The sequence below is a fragment of the Caenorhabditis elegans genome, chromosome IV (assembly GCF_000002985.6).
Source record: "Caenorhabditis elegans chromosome IV".
Taxonomy (NCBI): domain Eukaryota; kingdom Metazoa; phylum Nematoda; class Chromadorea; order Rhabditida; family Rhabditidae; genus Caenorhabditis; species Caenorhabditis elegans.
In genome coordinates, this window is record NC_003282.8 from 1,595,876 (window position 1) to 1,617,211 (window position 21,336).

General features: G+C 34.9%; 5 protein-coding genes across 10 annotated transcripts; all 5 read left to right on the forward strand.

Annotated features, from left to right (window-relative positions):
• Nucleotides 1-1,442: 1,442 nt before the first annotated feature.
• ced-2 lies at nt 1,443-5,746 on the forward strand (the record flags this gene model as incomplete). Of its 3 annotated transcripts, NM_067704.7 has the most annotated exons (3): nt 1,443-1,883; nt 4,303-4,505; nt 5,297-5,746. In NM_067704.7, 3 exons carry the CDS (start codon nt 1,445-1,447, stop codon nt 5,492-5,494), a joined length of 840 nt encoding a protein of 279 aa, NP_500105.1. The 3 variants fall into 3 exon arrangements, with proteins under 3 accessions (NP_500105.1, NP_001368287.1, NP_001368288.1); NM_001380050.1 differs by lacking the exon at nt 1,443-1,883 and having other exon boundaries at nt 4,386-4,505; nt 5,297-5,494; NM_001380051.1 differs by lacking the exons at nt 1,443-1,883; nt 4,303-4,505 and having other exon boundaries at nt 5,405-5,494.
• A 1,363-nt stretch (nt 5,747-7,109) lies between these two features.
• Nucleotides 7,110-9,734, forward strand: set-23 (putative histone-lysine N-methyltransferase set-23). Of its 2 annotated transcripts, NM_171271.7 has the most exons (4): nt 7,110-7,344; nt 7,397-7,711; nt 9,498-9,569; nt 9,623-9,734. In NM_171271.7, exons 1-4 carry the CDS (start codon nt 7,316-7,318, stop codon nt 9,684-9,686), a joined length of 480 nt encoding a protein of 159 aa, NP_741321.1. In that variant the 5' UTR covers nt 7,110-7,315; the 3' UTR covers nt 9,687-9,734. The 2 variants fall into 2 exon arrangements, with proteins under 2 accessions (NP_741321.1, NP_741320.1); NM_171270.2 differs by having other exon boundaries at nt 7,110-7,711.
• A 102-nt stretch (nt 9,735-9,836) lies between these two features.
• On the forward strand, nt 9,837-13,026 carry Y41D4B.11 (DUF1014-domain-containing protein; the record flags this gene model as incomplete). 2 transcript variants are annotated; one of them, NM_067706.5, is made up of 3 exons in its annotated part: nt 9,837-9,940; nt 11,025-11,692; nt 12,664-13,026. In NM_067706.5, 3 exons carry the CDS (start codon nt 9,837-9,839, stop codon nt 12,939-12,941), a joined length of 1,050 nt encoding a protein of 349 aa, NP_500107.1. The 2 variants fall into 2 exon arrangements, with proteins under 2 accessions (NP_500107.1, NP_001368286.1); NM_001380052.1 differs by lacking the exons at nt 9,837-9,940; nt 11,025-11,692 and having other exon boundaries at nt 12,741-12,941.
• Nucleotides 13,027-14,397: 1,371 nt separating this feature from the next.
• dsl-3 (Delta-like protein) lies at nt 14,398-17,049 on the forward strand (the record flags this gene model as incomplete). Of its 2 annotated transcripts, NM_067707.5 has the most annotated exons (4): nt 14,398-14,623; nt 14,991-15,204; nt 15,256-15,367; nt 16,580-17,049. In NM_067707.5, 4 exons carry the CDS (start codon nt 14,582-14,584, stop codon nt 17,001-17,003), a joined length of 792 nt encoding a protein of 263 aa, NP_500108.1. The 2 variants fall into 2 exon arrangements, with proteins under 2 accessions (NP_500108.1, NP_001368285.1); NM_001380053.1 differs by lacking the exon at nt 14,398-14,623 and having other exon boundaries at nt 15,102-15,204; nt 16,580-17,003.
• A 967-nt stretch (nt 17,050-18,016) lies between these two features.
• Nucleotides 18,017-20,899, forward strand: nhr-122 (Nuclear Hormone Receptor family). The gene is made up of 6 exons (NM_067708.5): nt 18,017-18,118; nt 18,175-18,260; nt 18,598-18,672; nt 19,191-19,707; nt 19,757-19,872; nt 20,622-20,899. Exons 1-6 carry the CDS (start codon nt 18,042-18,044, stop codon nt 20,873-20,875), a joined length of 1,125 nt encoding a protein of 374 aa, NP_500109.1. The 5' UTR covers nt 18,017-18,041; the 3' UTR covers nt 20,876-20,899.
• Nucleotides 20,900-21,336: the final 437 nt, after the last annotated feature.

Below are 21,336 nucleotides of genomic sequence, written 5' to 3' on the forward strand. Positions count from 1 at the left end.
TTGAAAATTATAGCAAAAAACTGTAAAAAACCCGGAAAACTTCCCGCAAAACGCAACTTTTCGCGCAAAATTCCGAATTCAAATTGCAATGCGGCGCGGAAAAGTGGGCGGGGTCGCGTGTTGCAAGTCCCCCGCACACCTCATCGTGTACTCCTCTCGGACAAGCGCAACAGCTGACAATTTATTTTTGCGTGCAAAAAAAGTCGTTTGTTTGCAATTTCTCACCAGTTTTCGGAGATTTTCTTGATTTTTTGCGGTTGCGCATCGTAAAATACGTATTTAAAATGTGTAAACTTTGGCTCCAGTCGACAAGAAGCTTATGAGTCATTGCCTGGGAAAATTGCTCATCAATTTCCTCATTTTTACGAATAATTGGTGTTTCAATGCGTATAAAAACAAGAAATCGGTAAATTTAGTATGAAATATATTCGAAAATAAAGGTTTTAAGCGTATTTTTCAATTTTCTTCTACTAAAAACCGAACTTTAGCCTAAAAACCTGCTTATTCTGCTCGAAATTCTCGATTTCGCCATGTTTTCCAATTTTTTAACACAGTTTTTCAAAAAAATTCTTCATTTTTCCCATAATTTAGCCGAAAAACTCAACTATTTTGCCCTCTTTTTCCCTAAAACTCGCCATTTCCTACCAAAATTTGAAAATTTTCACTGTGTCCAATCGATTTTTCTTCCTAAAAGTACCATTTTCTCCAATGTTCATTTATTTTTCAGAAATTTTCACTAGAATTACTAGATTTTCTGTGCCAAAACCACGATTTTCAGCAATTTCTTTCTTTAAAATCTTATTTTTTGCCATTTTAAGGTACTTTTCCAACGAAATTCCTGATTTTTTGATTTTTCCACGCAAGTTTTGGCCGATTTTTAACTGATTTTCAGCATTTTTTCAGCCAAAAAAACATCCATTTTTGTTCATTTCCTGAATTTTTTAAATGGAAATTCCTTGATTTTCTTGGAAAATCACGCTAATTATTATTCAATTTCCAACTTTTTCATCCAATTTTCTGCCTATATTGACTCGTTTTCCTTTAAAAAATCGAATTTTCACCCGTTTTTTCACATTTTCAGCAATGTTTAGGTTGAAAATCATATTTTTATTCATTTTAAAATATTTTTTCCCACGAAATTCTTGATTTTTTTTTTGAAGATTTTTGCGTTTTCTTCTCAAAGATGGTGATTTTTGGCCGATTTTCATAAATTTTCGCTCTCAAAAACAAGATTTTAAGCATTTTTCAGCCGAAAAAACTTTCCCCTTTTATATAATTTTTCTTGATTTTTCGTCTTTTTTTTCTGGATTTTTAGGAATTTCTCGTGATTTTTGATGATTTTCCGTCTATTTGGGTTACGTTTTCCAGAAAATTTTCCCAACTTTGACCAATTTTGCGCGCCTAAAAATTCCACGTTTCTAAACAATTTCCCGCATTTTCAGAAATGACGACAAACGGGTTCGATCCATTCGAGTGGCGTTCATTCTACTTCCCAGGAATGAGCCGTGAAGAGGCTCACAAGTTGCTCGGCGAGCCACAAGTATCGATCGGCACCTTCCTAATGCGGGATAGCTCACGCCCCGGTGAATATTCACTGACAGTACGTGAAGCCGACGAGGGAAATGCCGTTTGTCATTATTTGATTGAAAGAGGAGAACCGAAAGAAGATGGAACTGCTGCAGCTGGCGTGAAAATCGCGAATCAGTCGTTTCCAGACATTCCGGCGTTGTTGAATCATTTTAAAATGCGAGTTTTGACTGAGGCAAGCCTGCTGGCCGCCTACAAGAAGCCTATCATTGAGGTTGTCGTCGGAACATTCAAATTCACAGGGGAACGAGAGACAGATCTTCCGTTTGAGCAAGGAGAGCGGCTCGAGATTCTTTGTGAGCTTTAAAGCAGCACTTTTTTGATTAAAGGTGGACTAAACCCTGTGGGGAACTTGCTTTATTGAAATTTAAATTTGCCCATCGAAAACGTCAAAAATTAACTAAAAATCTCAATTTTTCGGCGATTTTAATTGAGAAATGGCTTGAGAAAGTGGTAAAATTTGGCAAAACTTGGTTTTTAATAGTTTTTTTTTTGCATTTGGCTTCAATTTCCCCGAATTTTCAGATTTTTTAATCGAAAAAGTGCTCTTAAAGCTCACAAAGAATCTCGAGCCGCTAAATCAGTGGATTTTTCGGGGATTTCACGAGAAAATTGACATTTCTAGTAGTTTAAATGGCATTTTCCGAACCTTTGTTCTTTCTTCTCTAAGAAGTGCTCGAGATTCCAGAAATTGATTTTTTTTCCAGAAAAAACGTTATAATTGTGAGGAAATCGACATTTTTTCTTGCATTTGGCACTATTTTCTCCGAATTTTTAGATTTTTTAAAGGCGGACCCAGTGGGGAAATTGCTTTAAAACACGCCTATGGGGCCACAATGACAGAATATCATGATTAAAAAATTCAAAAAAATTTCCCTGATTTTATATGATTTTTTGAAAATTGAAAAAAAATCTCAGTTTTCACCTAATTATTTTTGAATTTCCGCCAATTGGATTTTTTCAATGGAGCGCGCTTGCATTATTTTCATTAATTTTCAAAATTTTATTTCTTCTCATTATTGGACTGATTTTCTTCATTTTTTGGAGTTTTTCATCGGAAAATGGAAGAGAAATAAACAAGAAAAATGCAAATTGTTTGTTAAAAATTAACTGAAATTTTCTAAAACTGTGATTTCTTGAGTTCTGACAACGACAAGCCTGAAATTAGTATATTTTACAGTTTTACGCATTTTCAGTTACTTTTAAAAAATCATTTTGCATTTTTCTTGTTGTTTTCTTCGATTTTCCGATGAAAAACCACAAAAAATGAAGAAAATCAGTCCAATAATGAGAAGAAATAGAATTAATTAATGAAAATAATGCAAGCGCGCTCCAACGAACGAGTTCAATTGGCGGAAATTCAAATAGGAATTAGGTGAAAACTGAGATTTTTTCAATTTTCAAAAAATCATTTAAAATCATAAAAAAAAATTTTGAATTTTTTAATCATGATATTCTGTCATTGTGACCCCATAGGCGTGTTTTAAAGCAATTTCCCCACTGAGCGTAGTCCACCTTTAAATAATCTAAAAATACGGAGAAAATAGTGCCAAATGCAAGAAAAAATGTCGATTTCCTCACAATTATAACGTTTTTTTCTGGAAAAAAAATCAATTTCTGGAATCTCGAGCACTTCTTAGAGAAGAAAGACCAAAGGTTCGGAAAATGCCATTTAAACTACGAGAAATGAGTTTTCTCGTGAAATCCCCGAAAATCCACTGATTTAGCGGCTCGAGATTCTTTGTGAGCTTTAAGAGCACTTTTTCGATTAAAAAATCTGAAAATTCGGGGAAATTGAAGCCAAATGCAAAAAAAAAACTATTAAAAACCAAGTTTTGCCAAATTTTACCACTTTCTCAAGCCATTTCTCAATTAAAATCGCCGAAAAATCGAGATTTTTAGTTAATTTTTGACGTTTTCGATGGGCAAATTTAAATTTCCGATTGTTACCATGTTAGTGAGAAAATGAGCAATTTTCAGTAAATTTCCACCCATTTTCTCCTGTTTTTATTGGAAAATGGTAAATTTTGACTGTTTTTCAAGAAAACCAGAAACTTTTGGTAAATTTCCACATTTTTTTAATCCAAAAAGCCGCAAAAATGTTAAAAATTTACGTTTTTCAATGGAAAAATGCGATTTTCTACAAAATTCGCCTAATTTTAACCCGGTTTAGTAGAAAAATGCGAAATTCAGTGCATTATGACTATTTTCCTAATGAAAACAAGAAATTTCAGTCATTTTTACTATTTTCAACTGGAAAATGGAAAGTTTCTGCGAATTTCGACTGTTTTTCACGAAAAAACAACAAAATTCGATCAATTTTGCCATTTTTTCACGAAAAAAACTTTTATTTTATGAAAAAATTCAAAAACCCGGACTCATCGTTGTGAGACCCTGTCCACCCACCCCACTGCGCCTTTAAACTTGTGTCGATTTACGCGGTGTTTTTTTTTGGAGAAACTCTATTTTCGGACGAATTTAAACTGTTTTTAAGGCAATTTTTCACTTAAAACCGCAAAATTATCTGAAAAATAAAATTATAAACGAATTTTATAATGGAAATACGAAATTTTACCTGTAAAAACCATAAAATTTGAAAAAAAAACCGTGTTTTTTGATTTTCTCCCGTTTTTCTCAAGATTTTGTGCATTTTCCAAGTTTTTTTCGGTAATTTTCCTCGAAAATACTAGATTTTTAATAATTTTTTTTTTCCAGCAAAAACGAACCAGGATTGGTGGGAGGCGAGAAACGCGTTGGGAACCACTGGATTAGTGCCGGCAAACTATGTACAAATTCAGATGGAATTTCACAATGACAGAACCTCAAAAGGCGCCAGTCAATCGTCGATCGGAAGCAGCGGAGGTGGCGCCGAACGATTTTCGAGCGCCAGCACGAGCAGTGATAATATTGAGCTCCAGGTGTGGAAAATTGCCGGAAAAATCCACAAATTTCAGATTTTTTGCTGAAAAATTGCGTTTTTTAGTCAATTTTTGACATTTTTCGATGGGAAAATTTCGAATTTCGAGACGATTTTCCTTGTAAATTACAGAATTTTAATGGGAAAGTTGGATCTGAAATTTCTCTTTAAAAATTTGCTCAATTTTTACCGTTTTTAGTGAAAATTCGGTCATATTTTGAAATTTTCACTGAAAAAAAAATGGAAATTTCAGTCAATTTTTAACATTTCTAGTGGAAAAATCGAAAATTTCCTAATATTTCGACCATATTCCAAGAATAAACGAAGCATTTCAGGCAACTTTGACATTTTTTCACGGAAAACACCAATTTTTAGATTTTTCTATTGGAAAATGCGAAATTTCAGTCAATTTCCATCTTTCTAATGAATATTCAATGATTTTTTATTAATTCTAGTTGGAAAATGTCAAATTTCAGTGAATTTCGGCTGTTTTTGTCAAAAAAAAACGAATAATTTCGATCAATTTTGACCTTTTTACTTAAAAAAACTTTTTTTTTTTCTCAAAAAATTTAAAAATCCGGCTCATCGCTGCGAGACCCTTCCACCAACCCTACTGCGCCTTTAAACTTGTGTCGATTTACGCGGTGTTTTTTTTCGGAGAAACTCTATTTTCAGGCCGTTTTCAAGTTATTTTCCACCTAAAATCTGCAAAATTAACTGAAAAATGAAATTATTAACGATTTTTATCATGAAAAACATCTCCTAAACCGAAAAAAAAATTCAATATTTCAGCCCCGTCTGCCAGCAAAAGCCAAAGTGACGTTCGATCGTGTCCCAAACGCCTACGATCCGACCCAATTGCGTGTGAAAAAGGGGCAAACAGTGCTTGTAACTCAGAAAATGTCCAACGGAATGTACAAAGCGGAACTCGACGGCCAAATTGGCTCGGTGCCTCATACATACCTCAGATTCACCGCCGTCAGCGAATAAAATCGTTTTTTTTTTCTAAATTTTTAACCTTGAAATTTATTGATTCGCTTGCCCCTCCACCAGTTTTCCTCTAATACATTACAGCTTTACCATAGAAAAAAATCGTTTTTTTTTCCAAATTATATTTATAATGATATCATGCACAATTTTCGTTGCCTTTTCCGCCCACCGAACCCCAATTCGTGTCCATTCCATTTTGTTCACTTTTCCCTTTCAACCTGCCGGATGATTAATAAACCGTTTTAATTATGATTTTTTCGAATTTTTGTTGGAAAATGAGGTGCTATAGAGCCTCTGAGAGTACTTTTTAAGAAAAAAATGTCATAATTTTGGAGTTTTTTTCAAAGTTTTGAAAATTTACTTGAAGATTTCCAGCAAATTGCAAAAAAATCCGATTTTTCGACGTATTTTGGTGAATTTTCGGCCTTTTTTTTTCGAATTTTCTCTGAAATTGCAATAAATTCTGGTTTTTCAGGCTAAAAAACGGTCAATTTTTTCTATTTTCAACTGGAAAATGGAAAGTTTCTCTGAACTTCGACTGTTTTTCACGAAAAAACAACAAATTTTGATCAAATTTGCCATTTTTTCACGAAAAAAACTTTTATTTTATGAAAAATTCAAATACCCCGGGCCATCGTTGCGAGACCCTTTCACTCTCCATACTGCGCCTTTAAACTTGTGTCGATTTACGCGGTGTTTTTTTTTTGGAGAAACTCTGTTTTCTGTCGAATTTAAACCTTTTTCAAGCTATTTTTCACTTAAAAACGGGAAAATTAACTGAAAAATTAAATTATAAACGATTTTTAACGGTTTAGTGCAGTTTTTTAAAATAAAATTTCAGAAAATTTAGATTTTAAAGCCACATTATCGAATTTTGCCGATTTTTTCTCAGATTTCTATTGAAAACCCGCCGTTTCCTCTTAAAGCTGAAAGATTTTCCCCAAATTTGAACCATTTTCTCGCAGATTTCGCCTAGAAATTCGAATTTTTGGGGCAAAAAATATAATTTTCCGAATTTCGTCTGAGATCCCGCCTAGAAATGTGAAAAATTTGATTTTTTTTTTTGGATTTCAGTAGAAAAATGTTAAAAACTGGATTTTCTCCCGAATTTCGATAATTTTGTTACAGATTCCGCCTAAAAATGTGATAAATTCCGAATTTTTTCACTAAAATTCTTAATTTTTTAGAAATTCAGATAATTTATAGTTTTTTTTTCAGAGTTTTGAACAATTTTCTTCAAGATTTCCATTCAATTGCAAGAAAAAAATCCGATTTTGTATGAAAAAATCACAAAAAAAATTTGAAAGCTCGGCGTATTTTTCTCGATTTTTCTTTGAAATTGCTATAAATTCTTGTGAATTTTTTAGTTAAAAACGGTTTTTGTGAAAAAAAAAACCAACATTTTTTCGCAGATTTCGCCTAGAAATTCGAATTTTTGAGGCAAAAAAAATTACAATTTTCCGAATTTCGTCTGAGATTCCGCCTAAAAATGCGAAAAAATCCGGATTTTTTTCGTGGAAAAATGTTGAAAAATGGATTTTCTCTCGAATTTCGACAATTTTCTGATAGTTTTTTGTTTTTCCGCCTAAAAACTTACAAAAATTTCAAATTTCAGATAATGAATTATGAGAAAATTGATAGCACAATTCCCGGGCCAGGAATCTCTGAAACCGACTGGAATGACGTATTCGAAGGATGTAACTGCGAGGCTGAGTGCTCTTCAGCCGCCGGTTGCTCGTGTCTAATCAATAAAATCGATAATTACACTGTCGATGGAAAAATCAATAAATCATCGGAGCTTCTAATCGAGTGCTCCGATCAATGTGCCTGCATACTGCTCCCAACTTCATGTAGGAATCGAGTTGTGCAATGTGGACCACAGAAAAAGCTGGAAATTTTCAGCACTTGTGAGATGGCAAAAGGATTCGGAGTTCGAGCCGGCGAGCAGATAGCCGCCGGCGAATTTGTGTGCGAATACGCTGGGGAATGTATTGGCGAGCAAGAAGTTGAACGGAGATGTCGAGAATTCCGAGGAGACGATAATTATACGCTTACGTTGAAGGAGTTTTTCGGTGGAAAACCCGTGAAAACGTTCGTAGACCCGCGCCTACGTGGAAATATCGGACGGTTTTTAAATCATAGCTGTGAGCCGAATTGTGAGATTATTTTGGCTCGCCTTGGCAGAATGATTCCCGCGGCGGGGATTTTTGCGAAACGGTGATTTTTTTAAGCCGTTGGTGACGTATTCACTGCAACTTTTTCCTCACGAGGGATGAGGAAAAGTGGTTTCTAGGCCATGGCCGAGGGGCCGACAAGTTTCAGCGGCCATTTATCTTGCTTTGTTTTCCGCCTGTTTTCTTTTGTTTTTCACAGCTTTTTCCCGTTTTTTCTTATTAAAACTGATAAATAAATATTTTTTGCAGATGCTAAAAGAATTTCCAAGTGAAAAAATTATGTATTCAGTGGGCAAGCAGCGGTGAAAGTGGTCAATGCAATATGATGGATTACGGGAATACTAAACCCAAACTTTTTCTGAAACAGGATACATATGTTGCTTAAATGCTGAAATTACCTGATTTTCATAACGAGACCGCTGAAAAAGTTTTGAGGTTTTCAAAATTCAACTTTTTGTGCGAAAATCTCTACTTTTTTACCAAAAAAGTTGAATTTTGGAAACCTCAAAACTTTTTCAGCGGTCTCGATATGAAAATCAGGTAGCTTCAGCATCTAAGCAGCATATGTATCATGTTTCAGAAAAAGTTTAGGTTTTGTATTCCCGTAATCCATCATATTGCATTGCCCACTTTCACCGCTGCTTGCCCACTGAATACATGATTTTTTTACTTGGAAATTGTTTTAGCATCTGCAAAAAATATTTATTTATCAGTTTTATTAAGAAAAAACGAAAAAAATCGATGAAAAACAAAAGAAAACAGGCGGAAAACAAAGCAAGATAAATGGCCGCTGAAACTTGTCGGCCCCTCGGCCATGGCCTAGAAACCACTTTTCCTCGTCCCTCGTGAGGAAAAAGTTGCAGTGCCGTTGTTGACGTATTTTTAGAGTTTTTTAGGGAAAATTTCGGGAAAAAAACCTCGAAAAAGACACAATTTTTACGGAATGTATTATTCCTTATTCGGTTTTTTTGTTTGAAACAGGTATTTTTTGTAAATCTTCCGGAAAAGTTTTTCAAAAACCTTCAAAAATACGTTTTTTTAGAAATTCTATGTCATTTCATTCATTTTTTGGATAAAATTTCAGTTTTTCAAAAAAAATTCAAAAAAAAAACCATGAAAATTCACTTTTCAGTATTTTTTTAGAAGAACGTTCGGAAAAAAACGAATTTTCGAAATTTTAAAGAAAAAATTTTTGGTAAAATTTGGAAAAAACTAATGAAAAATATGTATTTTTGACATATTTTTTGCAATTTTTCAGAAAAAAAAAACTTCGAAAAATACACAATTTTTACGGAAACCTTATTCGGTTTTTTTTGGTTGAAATTTCTCGAAAAATATTTTTTTTTAAAAATATATTATCATTTTTCGGATAAAATTTCAGTTTTAATTTCAATTTTTCAAAGAAAATTCACTTTTAATTTTTTTTTCTTCAAAATAGCTCAATTTTAAAGCCTATTTCAGTATTTTTTGGAAGAACGTTCGAAAAAAAAGGAAAAATGATTCATTTTCGACGTATTTTTCGAAGTTTTTCATAACAATTTTCAATTTTTAGGCTTATTTCAGTCATTTTTTGAATAAAATTTCGAAAAAAACGAAAAAACTAATGAAAAATATGTATTTTTGACGTATTTTACGAAATTTTCAGAAAAAAACCAAAGAAAATCATGTTTTTCCAAGAATTTTTGGCGAATTTTTCGAAATTTTCTCAAATCGCTGCGACACCCATCGTGTTCCTTTAATCTTGTGTCGATTTACGCAGTGTATTTTTCCGAGTTTTCACCAAATTTCAAGTCATTTTAATGGAAAATAATCAATTTTTAATATTTCAGCGACATTGTACGTGGCGAGGAGTTGTGCTACGATTACGGACATTCGGCGATAGAAGGGGAAAATCGAAAATTGTATGAAAAATTTGAATTTTTTCACGATTTTACCAATATTTTTGTAATTTCAGGTGTCTGTGCAAGTCGGAAAAGTGCCGAAAGTACCTTCCAATGTCAGCAACGCCGATTGAATGAAAATTTTCGAAAAATTGGCGAATTTTCAATAAAAATATGTGTAAAAATATTTTTGTCTTCATTTTTTTGTCAAAAAAATTTGGTTTTGAAACCATTTTTAATATATTTTACTGATTTTTTTTCCGTTTTTGTGCAATTTTTCGTCTATAGATGGCTCAACATCGTCGAATTCCGAAAAAGAATCGGAAGAAGCTGAAGTCGGTGGATCCGTTCAACAATAAGGCAAATGCCGCTCGATTTAAGGATAAGAACAAGTGTGTGCTGAAAATTTGATGGAAAAAAAACGTTAAAATAGCTCAAAAATTCGAGTTCAGAGCAGAAAATGACGCAAAATTGGAAAATTTCAAAAATTAAAAAAAAACCCATTAAAATCTAATAATTTCAAAAAAAAAATTAACGAAAAATTGTAGAAAAACCTAATTTTTTTCGTAATTTCTAAGTTAATTTGTTAAATTTTTAATCCAAATTTGCTGCACAAAAACAAAAAAAATCCAAAATTTTAAGCCAAAATTATATTAAAATAGGTTATTTCCCTGATTTCTATCGGGTTTAGAAACATTTTTACTTGAAAAATTTGGAAAAAAATTGTTAAAATCCATAATTTTTACCATTTTTTTGCGTATTTTTAATGCAAAAAATATTGCGTTTTCAAATAAATTTATATGATATTTCAGGGCTAACTATAAAGCCGCAAAATTCAATTTGAGAAAAAAAAAAGACAAAAAATCACATAAAAAATAAAAATATCAGAAAATAAGCGAATTTACCAAATTTTTTGCCCGAAAAATGCCAAAAATTTGAAATTTTGGAAGCAAAAAATCACAAACTTTCATGTTTTTTTGTAGCAAAAAAATACATTTTTAGACGAAAAATTCAAGTTTTAAAGTTTTTTTTTCAATAAAAAATTTTGCATTTTTGGATATCTGAAAATTTCATGGCGTTTTCGCAAAATGTGTACATTTTTCGCACTCACCTGCCTACCTACCTGCCCTCGTTTTAAACGAAAAATTCAAGTTTGAAAATTTTTTTTTCCTAAATGTTTGGAATATTCGGCCTAAAAATTCAAAATCTTCAATTTTCGTGGAAAATTTCAATGGAAAATGGAAAAAATGCACAATTGTCTCCATTTTTGCCCAAAAATACCAAAAATTTGCAATTTTGGAAGCAAAAATCAAAAATTTTCAAGTTTGCTTTTTTGCAAAAAAAAAAGTGAATTTTTAGACGAAAAATACAAGTTAAAAAAAAAATTTTTTTTTCAGAAAAATGGCCAAAAAAAACATTTAAAAAACCAAAAAAATAGATTTTTACCCATTTTTTCTCTCAATTTTATAATTCCAGAAATTCGAATCAAGCTCCCGTGAGCCTGAAAGACGAGCAACCACTGACAAAAGCCGCCAAAAACCTGATGGGCTCCGGAATTACGACAAAAGAGGAGGTGAAAAAGAAGAAAAAGCAAAAGAATGCCGTGTTGGCTCAAGCCGAAGAGCTCGGAATGAAAAAGGGAAAATTCGAGACTGTGAACAGATTTGTGAAACGAATCGAAGGAACTCTTCACTCGAGAATTAATGAGCAAATTGCGATTGCAAAGCATGGATTGGCTGGTAGAAAGCAGGAGGAAATTGATGCTGATTATAAAATTATTGAGGACGCTGAAAAACGGAAGAAGGAGCAGGAAAAGCGAGAAATTGAGAATAAAATCAAAGAAGCGAGAAAGAAACGAGAACAGGAAGCCCGACGGCTGGAAGAGGTGGAGAAGCTGAAAGAGCAGAAAAAAGCTGAAAAAAGGAAAATGAAGGAAGCACTGGAAAAAGAAGAGGAAGAAGAGAGCTTTGATGAGGATGAAGTCTCTGAAAAACGGGCAAAAATTGAGAAAAGTACTGAAAAAGGAGGCAGTGAAAAAGCGACGACGAAACTCAGCAAAAAAGACCGTAGAAAGGAGACGTTGAAAGCGAGAAAATCGGATGAACAGAAGCGACGTGCCGGCGAGGCGTTGATTAATTCTAGAGGTGCAATTTTTTGCAAAAAAATAGTCCAAAAAAATCTATAATTGCACTCAAAAAAGCTTGAAAACTTGAAAATTTCAGCCAGAAAATTGCAAAACTGCAAATTTTGTTAATTTTTCGTAAAAAAAAATGACGACAGTTTTATATTTTCACTGCAACTTTTTCCTCACGAGGGACGAGGAAAAGTGGTTTCTAGGCCATGGCCGAGGGGCCGACAAGTTTCAGCGGCCATTTATCTTGTATTGTTTTCCGCCTGTTTTCTTTCGTTTTTCACAGCTTTTTCCCGTTTTTTCTTATTAAAACTGATAAATAAATATTTTTTGCAGATGCTAAAAGAATTTCCAAGTAAAAAAATCATGTATTCAGTGGGCAAGCAGCGGTGAAAGTGGTCAATGTAATATGATGGATTACGGGAATACAAAACCTAAACTTTTTCTGAAACATGATACATATGATGCTTAGATGCTGTAATTACCTGATTTTCATAACGAGACCGCTGAAAAAGTTTTGAGATTTTCAAAATTCAACTTTTTGTGCGAAAATCTCGACTTTTTCACCAAAAAAGTTGAATTGTGGAAACCTCAAAACTTTTTCAGCGGTCTCGTTATGAAAATCAGGTAATTTCAGCATTTAAGCATCATATGTATCATGTTTCAGAAAAAGTTTAGGTTTTGTATTCCCGTAATCCATCATATTACATTGACCACTTTCACCGCTGCTTGCCCACTGAATTCACAATTTTTTTTACTTGGAAATTGTTTTAGCATCTGCAAAAAATATTTATTTATCAGTTTTAATAAGAAAAAACGGGAAAAAGCTGTGAAAAACAAAAGAAAACAGGCGGAAAACAAAGCAAGATAAATGGCCGCTGAAACTTGTCGGCCCCTCGGCCATGGCCTAGAAACCACTTTTCCTCGTCCCTCGTGAGGAAAAAGTTGCAGTGCTGTAAAATTTCAAAAATCAAAAAATTCCAGAAATAATCGAGTTTGGCGAACGAAACGACGCGCCACCAACATTCGGCGGAGCTCTTAAAAAGAAATTCGAGCCATTGATGGCAAAAGCCGGCCAAAAGACGACGCTTCTTCTTCATTCAATGCTCCAAAAAGGCGGCGGCCAGAAGACGGAATATTTGAATAATTCGACGAAAATTCAAGAGGAACGGCAGAAGGTCATCGACGCGTACAGAGATATGAAGAAACAGAAGAGAATTGCTGCCGCTTTTGCTGCTGCTGCTTCTTCTTCATCTTCTTAATTTTAACTTTTTTCACTGTTTTTGTTATTTCTTCATTGTTGTGTCCCATTGTTCTTTTTTTTCATTCAGTAAAAATTCAAAAATCATCGGGTTTCCGAGAAAAGTTCTCAAAAAAAAAAATGCAAAACACTCCTGAAAACTGAAATTTTAGATCTTTTTCTTGGTTTTCTCTGAAAATTTCAAATTTCCCGCCAACATTTTTTCTCAAGAAGTTTGAATTTTCCGCCAAAATGTTTTTTTTCTCATTTTCACACTTTTTTGACGGAATATTTCACTCAGATTCCCCGTGTTTTTCTCGTGAATTGCTGTAGTATTATTAAATACGAGAACACAACAAAATTCTGAGACTGCGTATTGCACAACAATTTTGACGCGCAAAATATCTTGTAGCGAAAACTACAGTAATACTTTAAATGGCTACTGTAGACCACTGGCCAGATTTTGTGTTGGTTTTTTTCCCATTTATGAATGGAAAAAAAAAATTGGAAAAAAAACGTCGAGAAATTTGTTTCAAAAAACTCGTGCCCGTAAATCGACACAAGCGGCGCTACAGTAGTAATTTAAAGAATTACTGTAGTTTTCGCTACGAGATATTTTGCGCGTCAAATATGTTGTGCAATACGCGTTCTCAGAATTTTATGTTTCCGTAGTAAATATTGTTACTGTTCACTGCAACTTTTTCCTCACGAGGGACGAGGAAAAGTGGTTTCTAGGCCATGGCCGAGGGGCCGACAAGTTTCAGCGGCCATTTATCTTGCTTTGTTTTCCGCCTGTTTTCTTTCGTTTTTCACAGCTTTTTCCCGTTTTTTCTTATTAAAACTGATAAATAAATATTTTTTGCAGATGCTAAAACAATTTCCAAGTAAAAAAATCATGTATTCAGTGGGCAAGCAGCGGTGAAAGTGGTCAATGTAATATGATGGATTACGGGAATACAAAACCTAAACTTTTTCTGAAACATGATACATATGATGCTTAGATGCTGAAATTACCTGATTTTCATAACGAGACCGCTGAAAAAGTTTTGAGATTTTCAAAATTCAACTTTTTGTGCGAAAATCTCGACTTTTTCACCAAAAAAGTTGAATTGTGGAAACCTCAAAACTTTTTCAGCGGTCTCGTTATGAAAATCAGGTAATTTCAGCATTTAAGCATCATATGTATCATGTTTCAGAAAAAGTTTAGGTTTTGTATTCCCGTAATCCATCATATTACATTGACCACTTTCACCGCTGCTTGCCCACTGAATACATGATTTTTTTACTTGGAAATTCTTTTAGCATCTGCAAAAAATATTTATTTATCAGTTTTATTAAGAAAAAACGAAAAAAAATCGATGAAAAACGAAAGAAAACAGGCGGAAAACAAAGCAAGATAAATGGCCGCTGAAACTTGTCGGCCCCTCGGCCATGGCCTAGAAACCACTTTTCCTCGTCCCTCGTGAGGAAAAAGTTGCAGTGATTGTTACTGTTATCCAAAAAAACAATCTGACGGCAAATCAAGATTATAACAAAAAAAAACGAAGGGACCTTCAAGAACCCCCGATCGCTGGGGCAGATAATCTTAATATTGATACTCTTCTTCTGGATAGTATATCTCCGTTTTTTGGCATTTGCGGTGGTCTTCTATTGCCCATCATCATGATCAAAGTGATATTCGCCTTATTTCTGGCTTTTCAGCAGGTAATTTTGTCGGGCGCGGTTGGGTCCTGGCACGAACAAAAGTTCCCAACTATAGCATCCTTTTTTGAACTTTAATCTCCTGCTTTGAAAATTTTTTTTTTCGATAAACTTGCGATTTTTTTTGCTAAAAATTTTGCTAAAAATGGTCGAAAATCTGTAAAATCCTTGTAGTCGGGGAGTACACCGGCTGCGGGAATTTTATTTCCGTATATAAAAACTGCAAAATCCCTAACATTGTAAAAAGCAGGTACGATACCCGAAAGCTTCGGTTCGTGCCAAGACCGCTTTTTTAAAAATTTTCTAGATTTTTCCTAAGCCCGTACAGTAGGCAGGCATGTAGGCAGGCAACAACCTAGTGTACTTCCAGATTACCTGCTCGGGCTACCTGGAGCTTTACTTCCAAAGTGAGTTCCATCTGAAAGCCACAGTTAACATCACGTCATGCTCCACTACTGCTCCGCCAACACTGATCCCATTAATGATTTCTTCGAATGAAACTGTGAAAATGCACAAGGTTCCGATGAAAATGGATGGCTCCGAGTATCAGATTACGATTTTTGTTATTAATCAGGATCGACTAGGTAGGTATTCCATGCAAACTACAAACTACAAACTACAAAATCAAATTTTAGACATTGACAACGCCACCATCACCACATCATTTGTTCCGAAAAATGGTCAAATTTCCCCGCTGACCGTGATGTTCCCGTTTACAGGCATCAGAATGCGTGTAGGATGCGATGAGTAAGTACCTACCTGCCTACCTCTCCTGCCTGCCTGCCTACCATTTCCCGGGATTGCCTGAATTAGAGCTGAAAATAGCTGGATTATTGAAAAAGTTGCATAAATTGGCTGAGTTTTGGCTGAAGCTCTACCTACCTAACTACCTGCCTACCTACCTACCTACCTACCTAGATACCTACCTATCTACCTACCTACCTATCTGCCTATCTACCTACCTACCTATCAGGGGTGTGCGGCAAATGAAAAAAATTGCCGAGCTCGGCAAATCGGCAATTGCTGGTTTTTCAAAATTTGCCGAGCTCGGCAAATTCGGCAAATCTCTTTTTTCAATATTTGCCGAGCACGGCAAATTCGGCAAATTTGCCGTGCTTAACAAACTCGGAAAAATTTGATATTTTTTGATGTTTTTGGAGCACCAAAACTACTGAATTCTTAACACACATCTGGTTTCTGAATAAGTTCCGCGTAGTATGTCTGTTTAAGCATCAAAATAGCTCAATTTTGTGTCATTTTACTAAATTTTTGGCTAAAAAATCAATAGTTTTAGTCAAAATTGTACTGTCAAATTTTTGACGTGTGCGGCAAATTTCGAAATTTGCCGAGCTCGGCAAATTCGGCAAATCTACTTTTTTGAACATTGCCGAGCTCGGCAAATCGGCAATTGCTGGTTTTTTAAAATTTGCCGAATTCGGCAAATCGGCAAATTTGCCGAGCTCGGCAAGTCGGCAATTTTCGGCAAATCGGCAAATTTGCCGCACACCCCTGCTACCTATCTGCCTGCCTTCCTACCTGCCTACCTACCTAACTACCTGCCTACCTACCTACCTACCTACCTAGATACCTACCTATCTACCTACCTACCTATCTGCCTATCTACCTACCTACCTATCTACCTACCTACCTATCTGCCTTTCTACCTACCTAGTTACCCACCTACATACCTAACTACCTATCTACCTATTTACCTACCTACCTATCTAAGCAACTATCTATCCACCTACCTGCCTACCAACCTGAAAATCGACAACATTTCGACAAAATCGGCAAATTTCCCGGGATTGCTAGAATTAGAGCTGAAAATAGCTGGATTATTGAAAAAGTTGCATAAATTGGCTGAGTTTTGGCTGAAGCTCTACCTACCTACCTACCTACCTAGATACCTACCTATCTACCTATCTACCTGCCTACCACAAATTAAATCAAAATTTCCAGACAATGGCACGGCGAGAAATGTGACGTGTTCTGCTGCTCCGAAACCGCTTCCCGAGTCGGAAAAGTGTGCAATTCCCATGGTCAACTCGGATGTCCCCAAGGAAAACGAGGTCTCGACTGTGCTCTACCAATCAGTAAGAAATGGTGTAAATGCCAGAACAACGGAGCATGCATCTCCTCATTCGGAAAGAATTTGCACGAGAAAATGCAATGCGAGTGTCAGCTGGGATTTCGTGGATCTCATTGTGAAGAACGTGTCGACAACATCGAGATGAAGTCGACGTACGGTGTGGATCCAAAGAAATTCGAGATCGCGACGGCGAAAATGTTGTACGAGAGTGTTGTTGATAATGAGCTGGTCGAGGTGAAGCGGGAACGGACCGGAGGACATTTCTTGCAGAATTTGAGAATTAATGATCAATAATTTATTGTTATCATCGTTCACTATATATTAAAGAATATTGTTTGTCTGTCCGTTTTTTTTTGTCACCTGTGACTTCATACTTTACAGAAGAAGCGGTTTTTGGAAAGGGGTATAATAGTGCTGTAGTAGACTCTAGGGGCACTGTAGTACTGTAGGAGTACTGTAATAGTACTGTAGGGGTTTTTAGTAGCACTGTAGGATTACTTGCTGTACAGCAGTCCTGACTACTGTAAGATAACTATGTACTGGGGTGTTGTAATAATACAGTATGGATACTGTAGTGGTACTGTAGAGGTACGGTAGAAGTACTGCAAGGGTACTGTGGTAGTACTGTAGAGGTAATGTAGGATTACTGTAGTTAATGGAAAATTGACTTTTCGTCTTTTGAAGGGAAATTGGTTTGAGGTTAGTGGGGGAATATGGTTGGGGTACTGTAGTAATACTGTTGAATTACTGTAGGGATACTGTAGGGGTACGGTTGGATTACTGTACTTTTGAAAACAAATCGTGTTTTCTTTTTTAGAAGATTTTCCAATACACTCAATATTCCTAATCCTGGCTTACTTGTGCAAATTTTAGCCATTTCAGAAAAATTCTAGCTAAAAAAAATAACAGAATTATGGCAATTTCAGCAATTTCAAGCGATTTTTAGCAAAATTTAGCGGCATTACAGCAAAAAATTCATTGCAAAGTATTAGATTATTTGCGACTACCTTGGCTTAATTGACTAACATTTGCCTAATATAAGTCATTATATTTTTGGAAAGAGTGAAGCACTTTTGTCACGCGGCACCAATTTCTAATTTTTTTTTCAATGTTCAGAAAGTTTCCGTGCATAATATGCTTAAATTTCCGGAAAATTTCACAGATTCAAAACCAATAATTTACAGGCGTCCAAAACTGCCCAGTCTAAAACTGATACGATTTTTCGCCTGACCACGAGAAACATTTTTTCCTCCTGTCTGCGTCTCTCGACACTCTCTGTGTCACTTTCTATATTGAATATAGACTATTTTATTGATTTTCCAACACAAGAGAATGGCAAAAAACTTCGAACCGTGTAAAATCTGCAATTCACCGGGAAACGGCCTACATTTTGGAATCGATGCTTGCAGGTTTGGAAATTTTCAGAATTTATAAAAATTCCGAAATTTTTAAAATTAATTTTCAGAGGCTGCACCTCATTTTTCCGGCGAACAATTGTACAGGAAAAAGAATATTACTGCAATTCGGATGACTCGTGTGAAATTGGGAAAAGTTAGTTGTTTTTTAAATTGAAAATTTTTTTAAAATTTTTTTAATTGAAAAAAGAAAAAAAAAGTTTTTTAAATTGAATTTAAATTCTAAAAAAATTAGTTTTAAAGAATTGCCAAAAAAAATCGCAAAACAGCCAAGACGTGGGCCTATTTTAACTGTTTTTCTTCTGTTAAAAATAAAGATTTTTCATTTAACAAAACATTTGTCATTCATTTTTCAATTATTTTTGTGTTCAAAATCAATTTTAAAAAAATATTTTAGAAATTTGAGCTCTAGCTCCCCCCATATCTTGGCTCTGCTTCAATTTTTTTTTTTGAATTTTTCCAACTTTTTTCAGGTGAAGCTGCTCTAAAATCTCCTTGCAGAAAATGCCGATTTGCAAAATGTTTGGAAGTTGGTATGAAAAGTGAAGGTAAATGGTTTTTTTTCTCCGAAAAATTTAATAAAACCCTGGAAATTTTAAAATTCGGGGACTAGAAACACCCAAAAAAAACCCATCCCAGACTGAAAATATCTCGTTTTTGTTTTTGTCAAACGTTTTTGTCAAAGAAAATATTCCAGAAAAAATGCGGGGGTAGAAAAGGAAAAGTACCAAAACTACTGTATGTGTTGATTTACGCCTGTAAAACGAAAAGAAAAATTTAAAACTTGTTAAAAATGTCAAAAATCCGGCAAAAATATCAGTGGCCGAATTTTCCCCAGAATTTTGACAAAATTTTTATTACAAATTTTTCATATGTGCGACAAATTTCAAAATTTGCCGAGCGCGGCAACTTCGGCAAGTCCACTTTTTGAATTATTATATCGGCAAATTCAAAAATTGGACTTGCCGAAGTTGCCGCGCTCGGCAAATTCTGCAAATTTGCCGTATATCCCTGGCGGCCACGTTGGGCCTACCGGAATTCAGCCTAAAAGTATAATAAATTTCAGCAGTACAAAAGAATCGAGATTCCTATGGAAAACGCCGAGAACTTGCCATTTATGCAGCTAACCCCTCTCCATCAAGCGTCCGTCTCAAATTCCCAGCCCCCTACTTCATGCTGGAATCCGTTAAAAATCAATATTCCCACCTGGAAAGTGTCCGACTAGTGGTGCATCTGGACGAGGGCACCAGCATGTTCTCAAAGCGGATTCCGAAACCGCATACCTTCAGAGATACCGATAAGCTTATGTTTCGCGAGTATGACATGGTTACTGACTGGGCTATGAACTCATTCCCACAACTCGCAGACTTCCCGAATGATCAACGGAAGATCCTTTTGAAGCACTTTTATCTTCAATTTTTCATACTGGAAAGTGGATTCATGGCCTGCAGAAATGGTCGAAATGATGTGTGGTTTCTTCCGAACGGAGATTATATTGATTGTCGAGATCTCGCAAGTTTCTACCGAGATCCGACGCGTCCAGAATCAAGCTCACAGTCGATAAGTCCAGAGCATGCAGCATTGTATGGTTCCAAGGCTCAATTTATTTTGAAGGCTACTAACTTTTTACAGAATGATGAAGGGAACATGTACGGGATGCAGGAGGATGGTGACTAATACCATGCTGAAGGATAATATCGACCAATGCGAATTCTTGGCACTATCAGCGTTGATTCTTTTTCAGACAGGTCTGTTTCTTGTAAACTTTGTGCTCAAACATTGTGCACTACAATATTAAAATGTGTCATACATATAAACGTTATGATTTGTATTGATGCATCATAATTGAAAATATGCATCTGTATTTATTCAATAAACTTATGTGAGTACAACATATTATAAGAATGGAATACATTTTTTACACCTGAACTTTTTACAATTTTAAAGGATTAAAAAAAAACAACATTGACCTCAACTACTAGATTATTGAGGTCTTAAATTGGAAACATAAGTGCAACAGTCTTCTATAGTTGATTTGATTTACAATAATGAAACATATGAAACATAATTGCTTTGACTTGGCATAACTAGTTTATGAAAATTAATCGAGACTACGTAATAGAAAAAATACATTATAAGTAACTTACAATTAATACACCATAATTTAGTTAGCCCAAAATAATTCAGACTATGCATTAAATTTGAAACTAAATACATTATATTAGCCCCGTCAAAAGAAAATCGATGTGTTTATTTTTGAAAATCATGTTGTTTTAGACTTGATTATCTATGATCAAAACTAACGAAACGATGTATCGAAATTAAAACTATGTATTATGTATCATTATAACCTTCCTACGTCGTAATTTTTAAGATGTATGGTGAAATTGATGTGTTCATTAAAATTACAAAGTGCACATGATAATTGAAATTGTGTATGCACTAATATTCAGAATCATAGATGATTAATTTTTTATCAAACAAATTATATTTCCAGGCCTAGAAGGACAATCGGAATCCTGTATGGAGACTTGCAAGAAAATTCGAAGCACAGTGCAACGGGAGCTTCTACAGTACTACGCGGGGAAAAGGACCCAGGAATATTCGATTCGAATGGGAAATGTGCTCTCGTTGCTTCCAAGTGTGCTGAGTTCCACCTATAAAATGTTGGACGATATGGAGCTGATGTATATAATGAATAAACAGGACCACTCATTTTTCAAATATTTTGTGGAATCTAAGAGAATTTGAATGAATGTTTCTTTGTACAAAAACCATCACCAGCCTCTAATCGTTTGTCTTGTCCTGAAAGTGTATGTTGTAGTGTATTTGTTCGAACAAAATGACTGCTGACGAGGTCAAACACTAGAAAACATCTATTTCGATTGTCTCGAAGGGAATGAGCGTCCCCTGCCCGATGTGTGTGATGGTTCCGCGGCTGTTGGGCTCCGTTTTGGTGTTAATGTCTGTAGGTAGGCTGTCTTCATAGAATCAATTGTTGAAGTATGTTTTTTTTTTTGAAAATAATTATTTTTTGGGGTATCAGGGATTTAGATTGGAAAAGCTCCGAACAAAAACGTAATTTTTTGAAGTCTAGATAAACAATCACACATTTTTTGTAACTTACATACTATGTTTTCCCTCTTTTTTCCCACCCTCCAGCCCCGAGAAAGCCTAAACTTAAGTAAGCGTAAGCCTAGTCCATATCCTAA